Raw genomic sequence first — 9,407 nt, 5'->3', positions numbered from 1 at the left:
AGCGCGGGCTTGTGCACGAAGATGAAGCCCTTCTCCAGCGGGAATAGCATGCCATGGTTGGCCTTGTAGCTGCAGCTGATGCACTGCCCGCCGCGCTGACTGCACACGTTCAAACACGCACACAAACCAAACAAACACACACACACACGCGCATGCACAAACAAACAAACATACACACACACGCATGCACACACAAACAAACGTACGCCCACACGCAAACCGACATATCTATTAGAGCAGTTTGATTCTGACCATTCAAGCATGGACTCTCCGAGACAGCACATCAATTATCATGACAACACGTAGTCTGCAACTCAACGGGCGGAAACGTCCAACATGATGTACTGAATAAGCAGAAATATTCGTCTGGTATTTAAAGGGGAAGTGCATCGATTTTTCAAGTAGGGCTCAGATGAAAGACAATTGGATATCGGTTCCGATGGTATATCTCTCGCTTGCGTACGGCAAGGGAAACTTGCCATATCGCCGATTTCCCGATCCCGTTTCCATGGCGACTACAGGTGATGACGCACATTCTGCTTAGCTCCGTGAGAGAGAAGGTCGATCACTGCAGAATTGTGTCATTTTCAGTTGTCTTCTTGTACTCACGAAGTGAAAGAAGTACTGTGTTCAATGCTGTTAGTGCCGTGAACTGTTTATTAGTAGTCCTCTCCGTTGTGTACTGGGACGTGACACCGACAGGGGAAAGCTGGAGTGCGGAGATGTTAGCTGGCAAGCGAAAATCGTGACGAACCAAGTGCTGAAATCTTGGTTGGGACAAATCAAACGTTCAGCATTTACCTCAACCAAGGACCATGCCGTTTGCTCTTTCCACTTCCTGAAGATGGATGCGCTGCCTGCTGGAGACTCTCCTATCTCTCGTAACATCTTCTGAAGCCAGGTGAGACGACGAGTAGCGGAGATTAGCGAACGAAATAATGTCGTATGTTTTGATTGCTGAACATATCTCAGGAGAGATGGCATGTATGAACTTAGTCCATGTGAACTCAATCAGCCCATGAACTAACCCATGAACAAATACTTTCCTTGCAGACGTGCATGTGTCTATCCAATCTACACGTAGAGATCATTCCATGCCCTCAGTGAATGGCCTATTTATACAAATAATATATTATATTATTTGTCCATACACTTCATCTGTATGTTGTCTCTATGGAGAAGGGTATTGTTCATTTCATATGAAGAAGTTCCGGCAATAGATGCTTTCCTCTGGTACAATTCTGTTGACCTGATGTTCTTTCTAGCTTCATGGGTAGCTTAGGCGAGGTACCATCACCATTATGTTTACATGAGGGTCAAACACTGCACCGTTCTTTGTTGTGACATGACGTAAGTTATTGTAAGTGCTCGCAGACTCCATACGGTCCAGCAACACCTAGCATGGTTTCCCGTGAACGTTGTGGGTGAACAAATTCCTGTCCAACATATTTATACAGACATGCCAGCACACACCATGCACCATACACACACTTGCCCTGCCCTGTCGAGTCACTGCCACGTGGGCCCGGAGGGGCAGTGGAGAGAGAATGGGAGAACGCCGCCCCATGGCACCCGGGACACAAAAACAAGAGTTTGTCTATGTAGGGAGCAACACGCATACATACATACACATGCACACACACACACACACACACACACACACACACAAAATGAGAGTTCGGGTCATCTGCCACGAGACTGACGTACGGCCGCGGAGAGCTTCAGCAGCGGTGTCCATTCCTGCCCTGGACCGAACGGAAGCAGCGGTCGCAGGACACACAGTATTCACCACAACACGGCTCCACTGTCGTTGGGGGCTGAGCCACACACTTGTGACGGGCAAGAACGCCATAGCTAAGAAAGCAACGGCCACAGCGATCACACTGGCATGCTCCACGCTGCTCTTGCACACACTCTCTCTCGCTCACACACACACATACACACACACACACACGTGAGCACATACTGCAAGAAAGAAAGAGAGCATGAGTGTCACATTCTTGCATAGAAAGTGTTTATCAGCACACACTTCTACATGCACATGCAGGCACTCAACGACCAACTATGCACCACGCCGTATGTTCGTCAAACATAAGATTGCAATACCAAAGAACAACATAAACAAGATCACTTACTTCGTTCTCCTCCAAGTGTGTCCTCCCCAGCCAGGCCGTCTCCTGCATTTCCCTAGGCGGAATGTAGCCTACGAAATGGTTTCTCTAGACTAGGAGAAGATGCTTGGTATTCGCCATCTCTCCTGAGAAATGTTCAGCAAAAATTTCAAAACATACGACATTATTTCGTTCGCTAATCTCCGCTACTCGTCGTCTCACCTGGCTTCAGAAGATGTTACGAGAGATAGGAGAGTCTTCAACAGGCAGCGCATCCATCTTCAGGAAGTGGAAAGAGCAAACGGCATGGTCCTTGGTTGAGGTAAATGCTGAACGTTTGATTTGTCCCAACCAAGATTTCAGCACTTGGTTCGTTACGATTTTCGCTTGCCAGCTAACGTCTCCGCACTCCAGCTTTCCCCTGTCGGTGTCACGTCCCAGTACACAACGGAGAGGACTACTGATAAACAGTTCACGGCACTAACAGCATTGAACACAGTACTTCTTTCACTTCGTGAATACAAGAAGACAACTGAAAATGACACAATTCTGCAGTGATCGACCTTCTCTCTCACGGAGCTAAGCAGAATGTGCGTCATCACCTGTAGTCGCCATGGAAACGGGATCGGGAAATCGGCGATATGGCAAGTTTCCCTTGCCGTACGCAAGCGAGAGATATACCATCGGAACCGATATCCAATTGTCTTTCATCTGAGCCCTACTTGAAAAATCGATGCACTTCCCCTTTAATTTCTTCTTTTCGTCCAAGGAGCTTTTGGACTAAATTAAATGCCGGACTATTGTCGATTTGTCCAGCTTTTCAATACACTCTTATTATCCATGGACGAAATTTACAACCGGACGAATTCCCTTTCTTTGGAGATGGACGAAATTATTGACCGACGAAATGTTCTGCCTGTACAGTATGTGGTGCGTCCAGTACGTCTGCAGATCTCAAGCACCAGTACAACTCCTTACAGGGTTCTAGCCAAAGGGGGGGGGGGGAAAGGGACGCAGAAAAAAAAGGGGACGCAGCGACCCCCTACTCATTTTCCGATTTTCGTGTTTCCATGCAATTCAAAGAAAATGCAGTCGAAAGTCACTACTAGATGGTTCATAAAGGCACATTTGTCTCGGGTGAAGTCGGGGATTCGCCCCATACGTTGCATTTAGCGTGGCAAGACAATATAGGAAAGTGGAAAAAATGGGATACGGCGTAAGTGCTTCCCATGCCCCCCCCCCCCCCCCTTACTATTTTGACCTGGCTAGAAGTAGAACCCTGTGACAATATTAGACTATGTTAAGATGCTGCAGATCACACATACTACAAGTCAAGTAGTACTTGAGTACAATTTGCACCACAGCCGGCTGACAAACAGGGGGAAAGAACACACGCAAAAGACAGGACAACGCGTGCCAAGATCATTACCTTCGGTAATTGCCAGGCACGACGATCTTCTTTGAAGCGACCGCCTTCATGACGCGGCTCAGCACCTCGTAAATAGGCCCATTCATCTGCTGAGTCAGCTTACCCTGGTACTGCTTCTCCAGCTCTTCTCTACAAAACGTAGAAAAAAAAAGGACATACGGAAACGATTTAAGAGTAACTCTCCACCACTGTAACTAGATACTATATACAGTCAGAAAGTGCAACAACTAGGGACAAAACTGACAGAGTAGTGAGACATTCGACAGCCTGACACCTAGCTTCAACATCCTTTTCCTTTCTACATTTATTATTGGCTCAATAACCGAGTCTCTACAAAACACATGAAAACACGCATGTACAAACACAAACACAGACACAGTGTCATATTGAGTCTTGTTGCTTGCTCCGTATCCAGGACGTAAAACAAGCTCTGTCAAAACGTCTCCAGCTGAGTCACATGGACAGGTGGGGCGAAGAAGCCCCCATGCCGACATGTGCATGCCATCCATGTGTACACAGCAATAGACAAAACACACACACACACACACACACACACACACACATGCCCATCGCGGAAGCGATGATAACGAACCGCTATGTTAGACATAACAACTTGTGCTGGGATTACACCATTCAACAGCTTGCAAGGCAAATGTGTGTATGTCGGAGTATGTGGTGTGGTGTGTGTGTCGAAAAAGACAAGAATGAAAAATAGGGATTCACACACCACCACCACCACCACCACCACCACCACCACCACCACCACGATACTATCACACGGAATACACATGCCTACAATAGTGCACTGCCAATGTATCACTGCACAAGTGCACTGACTTACGTGCTGCAGTGGCAGTGCACTCAGGGTAGAGTAAACCAATACTAGTACTACAGTAAAACCTGGTTTAAGTGACCACCCCACGGCGCAAGCAAAAGCGGTCGTTAAACCCAGGTGGTCTTAAGAACCAGGTCTCACAGTGCGCTAAACCCAGAGGACGCTTACACCAGGGTTTACTATAGTATGCTCTGTGTGCTTGTTGCCGTGCATCTTGTTGCCGTGCATCGTGATTGGCGTATAAGCTCATGGCCACATCTACACTCATCTGATGCCCCTTTTGAATCAGATAAGCCCATGGGCCTGTCCGCGGAATTCTTTGGTTGCTGTATGGAGAGGCACCACGTGCACTGGTTTGCCACTAAATACAACGTATCTACAATGTTGTCATTAAACATGACCTCTGTGTGAAACAGAAGTATGGCGGTACTAACAGCAATTGACGGTACACAACAACAGCAATGCCACATTGCACGCATGATAAGAACAGGCACAGCGGCAGACTCACTCTGACAATGCCACCTCTGCTTCCATCGACTCTTCCTTGTTGAGGATGAGAATCAGAAAAGGGTAGCGCGTCTGGCCCTGCCTCATGGGAGGGTCCATAGCCACCTAGGCAAGAAACACGCATGCACACACACACAACAGTGGGAGGAGGAGATATTAGAGAACGACCGAGACAAATACAAATCACAGTCATGCCTTAGTGCAAACGCTGCAGTACTACCTGGAGCAAGTGTCACTTTCCTGTTGGTCGATCGCCCATGATACAGTGTGAATTTGAAGACACAACAGCCTTTCCCTCCTTTGCTGCTCCGATAATTACTCAACCCTATATTACTAGAATACATGATCCTCACACAAGACAAGATGCTTAAACAGCAGGCAGGCAGGCATCTGCAGAAACTCACCACAAAGTACATTTGTCGCATGTCGTTGTGAGGCAAGAGGAAGAGTCGCACGATGGACTGAAAGGGAACGGTGAAGTCGTACGACTTGCCATGCAGGAAGAGAAACCCTGGGTATACTTTCACTGTGTAGCGTCCACTATATCGGCAATGGCAGAGGGAAACGTGGGAAAAGGCAATGCAAAGCACAACAACAACTGAGCAACTAAATAAAGAGAAGGACTTTGTAGATTGCACACGACAACAGATTCACAAGGGCTGCCAATAACCCAAACTTTGCATACCATACTTTCTCTAATGAAAGCCCGGGCTACTTATTAGTTCAAGGACCACCTGCGCTAGAATTAGGGACTATGCTTTTATCTTTCAATGCTCCACTATCAGCCAACTTCCGTATCTAAACGTACAAAGAGAGAGAGAGAGAGAGGAACTGACCATATGAAGAATTTTCTAAAACCTACCTTGAAGTAAACTCAAAGAGATATTGTCAAGACTAATGTTTCACAATAACATAGCCACCAGAAAAGAAATACATGTAGATCAATAACGTGCATGACACAATGTACTCAAGTACTCCTATTTTACATTCAGTTAATGTACTGCTGAATAGTCCGGCAAATGTGACCCACGATACTACTAGAGATTGTACTCTTATTACTTCTCAAAAACCCTTGCCGGGTCACTACTATAGACCGGGCTTTATCAGAGAAACCGGTAACTACTAGTACATCTAGTGTCAACCAATACAATTATAAACAAACATAATACATGAATGTAGATACCGCCAAAACCCGAAGAAAAACAACAAATGTGCATACACGCATACACACGCATATACACACACGTGCGCGCGCATGCACACACACACACACACACACACACACACACACACACACCGCACTGAAAACGGCCAGCAGTGGCTTACCGAGGCACCAAGCATGACATTTCGTCAAACGTAATGAGCGCATCGCCAGACACACGAAGAATGTCGGCATGCGACGTGATTTTGGTGTGGAATTCCTGAGCCAGAAAATAAGCAACGGATATGGCAAACGAAGCAGGAATTGCACTACTGTAGAGGGAAATAGTGTCAGCATGATAGCTATTACCAGGGCTACTTCGAAAACAATACAACCGACAATGCAAGGGGGAAGACGGCTAGTTAAACATATGAACAAGCAGGTAGTAGCCGTCTTTGGGCTGACGGCGGGAAAACACGATTATACACCGCATGCATGGGGTCCGCACGCACAACCAACACAGTACAGAGGTTCTGCATTTAGAATTTCCGAATATTTTCCGACTCGACTGCTTCTTTCCGTTAAATTATTTTCCCGAAAGTTCTACTGCTCCGCCGACTCTCGAAGCCAGAACTGCCGAAAAATATTCCGAAATTCAAAACGCAGAACCTCCCTGCCATCTGAGCAAGGTTTCACTAGTTTAAAGAATCCGCAACTTGATGCACCATGTCAGTGTGCACTGCGGTACTCGCCACTGTAGTTAGCGAATTAAGAATACAGTACAGGTGAATTCCTGATAATTCGAACCTCAAAATGCCAGGAAAAAACTTCTAATTATCCAAACATGAACCCACAACTCAATATGTATGTCAAAATGCTCCCATAGTCACGCAGAGTTGCGCTATGGACCTTAGACACAAATTTTACGGACGCTGAACTGACTGGCACAGCCTGCTCATGCAAACTGAGCTGACCAGTACAGTGTACAGTGAACTTCGAATTACACTTTGCTAACTTCGAATTATCAGCACAAATCCCACACATTTTCTATGTGAGTGGAATCTGTGGGACTTCTAAGTAACCGTACATGTCCAGTTCGAGGTTCGAATTATCAGAATTTTTTATGTGGGAATCGTATTGATAGAAATCGGTCCTGGAAAAACTTCTAATTAAGCGGTATGTTCGAATTAAGCCATATTCGAATTATCAGGATTCCACCTGTACCAGTTCTACAGTCTGGGTGGGTGGGTAACAATGCACACCTTAGCAGCAGAGAAAGCATGGACGTCACCTCACCACTGAGTCAAGACCCTCACATCCTGGGCCTTTCAAACTCTCCTCTGGATGGCGTGGCACCCCAGGATCGAATGGACACGCGCACAAAAACTCCAATCCAGGCTATCTGAATGCCTCGATAATGTGAGCCCAGAAGTCCTAGCGTTTTGCACACCACATTGCTGACCTGGCACCCCCCCCCCCCCCCCTTCTCCCAATTGGCTGTTGCCTGGCAACACTCAGGTCATGTAAACTGTCTTGTAGTCACATGATATACCCCCAACTTAGCGTGCAATGGTATTGTACCTAGGCTGCGTCTTTGTCGTCGGCGATGCCATCACCGACAGCGGACGCGAGGGACGGTGGCACGTAGAATCTCATTTCAGAGAGCTGAACGTCCGCTTCGTCGTTCGGATGGAACTCCAAGTGTACCTCGTTCTTGGTGATGGACGTCTGGCACACACTCTCCAGTGGCAACTCAAACGATGGCTTGTCGTCGATGACAAACTTCAACGATGAGCCTGCAGGTACATGCAAACAGGGCCCCAAGCAAACAGGCAATGACATCATGCACGTTACTATGGAAAAACTGACCTACACACCTATCATCACCTAACATACAGTAGTACTATGATGGCGCACTATAGTCTGGTATGTGACCCTGTGGCATTGCCCATGCCTCCCACAACGCAGTACACGCACAACCCTACGGAACAACCGAGCTGCCAAGCTGGACAAGCAATGGAATGCATCCATGCTGAGTAAGAGAAGATGGGATTACTCATCCCTCAATGGCTCTACGTTCTGTGATCATATGCATTGTTCAAATATCAGCAATTTTAGCGCCATACACTACGCTGTAGTGCAGGAAACAATCAAATATCGAGATTCTGTGAAGAGACTGCAGAGTGCAAACACACATAGCAACACGGACAAAAAGCATGATCAAGCCACGCTGGCACGATGCCGTACCGCAAAAGTCGGTTTTCCCATAGCTAAGGCCGCGAACAGACCGCTCCACTATGCTCCACGGCAGCTTGTACCATTTGCTAATCTTGCCTTGTAACCGCTGGCTTTCCTGGGAAAGAAATACAGAATGAAAAAAACAAAAACAAAGAACACCGCATGCACAGAAGACACACGGGCACAGATGCAAACACAGACACACCCACACAGAAACACACACACACACACGCACACACACAAACACGCACCCATATCACGTCAGTCTCCAGAAAACAAGAATAAGAAACAGAAACCCGTAGTGTGTGCAAACAAGACCAAAGCCCAAATCCCCGACACCGACACGGTCTACTATAGTCTATCATACGGTGGAATCAAGTGAAATCCGATCTCATGAATAAACCAGAATTGCATTCATTGCACAGGCCAGTGCTTATAATGCTAGGGTTACTTATTCCCCGGAGTTGCTATATTATTGGCAAGATCGGACTTTATGCGCTACTCCTGTGTTTCTATTTGCAGTGCTGCCAAACCGTCCGATTTTTCGGACAGTGTCCGATTTTCGAAGGCTCTTCCGAAAACCGGTCTGAAAAGGGAAACGTCTGAAAAACAGCCAAAATGTCGGAGATCATTACTTTCATATGCAGAAGTCCTGTACTTTCACTTTTCAGCGCAACTGAAGGCACAAATCACTGTGCATTTGCTTCTAAAAAGGCTAGCGCTTGGCTGTGGAAGTGCAAAGTAACATGCCTGGATCAGGCTGGATGGCAAGTACACTGACAGTCTGTACAGAGTCAGTGTGCGAACCACACTCATCATTACAAAATTCATGACAACTCCGGGGTTACCATGGCAACGAAGCGAATTTTCATGGTGATTTAGGCGGTTTTTTTTAATTCTCTGTAAAAAATTGCCGAGGAGAAAAATTCGCACCATGTGGCCACTGGCCAGCCTTGACGGTGAAGGGTGTCCGATTTTGGGCGAAAATGATTTGGCATCACTGTATTTGCCTGCGTGGCACAATCAATGTACGAAAATTTACACATGAGAGTGTGTTGGCATAACTGTCATGCCACAAAGCGGAGAAGTTAACTGCTGGCCGTGTGTGCATGCAAATGCACACACGCACGCACATGCACATGTGCG

At 46.8% G+C, this 9,407-nt stretch overlaps 1 protein-coding gene across 1 annotated transcript in view; it reads right to left on the bottom strand.

Moving 5' to 3' along the window:
- LOC135817357 (FACT complex subunit SSRP1-like) overlaps positions 1-7,742 on the bottom strand; it is an 18,754-nt gene extending 11,012 nt beyond the window's left edge. The window contains exons 1-6 of the mRNA XM_065330527.1: positions 7,605-7,742; positions 6,209-6,303; positions 5,287-5,422; positions 4,884-4,987; positions 3,541-3,669; positions 1-99 (exon numbers count right to left, since the gene is read on the bottom strand). The exon at positions 1-99 is cut by the window's left edge and continues 126 nt beyond it. Coding sequence (XP_065186599.1) covers positions 1-99; positions 3,541-3,669; positions 4,884-4,987; positions 5,287-5,422; positions 6,209-6,228 — 488 coding nt within the window. The 5' untranslated portion in view covers positions 6,229-6,303; positions 7,605-7,742. The remainder of the gene's footprint in view (positions 100-3,540; positions 3,670-4,883; positions 4,988-5,286; positions 5,423-6,208; positions 6,304-7,604) is intronic.
- Positions 7,743-9,407: the final 1,665 nt, after the last annotated feature.

Source organism: Sycon ciliatum, chromosome 5 (assembly GCF_964019385.1).
Source record: "Sycon ciliatum chromosome 5, ocSycCili1.1, whole genome shotgun sequence".
Lineage (NCBI taxonomy): Eukaryota > Metazoa > Porifera > Calcarea > Leucosolenida > Sycettidae > Sycon > Sycon ciliatum.
Note: the sequence above shows the minus strand (reverse complement) of the source record. Positions and strands in the feature narration are given on the sequence as shown.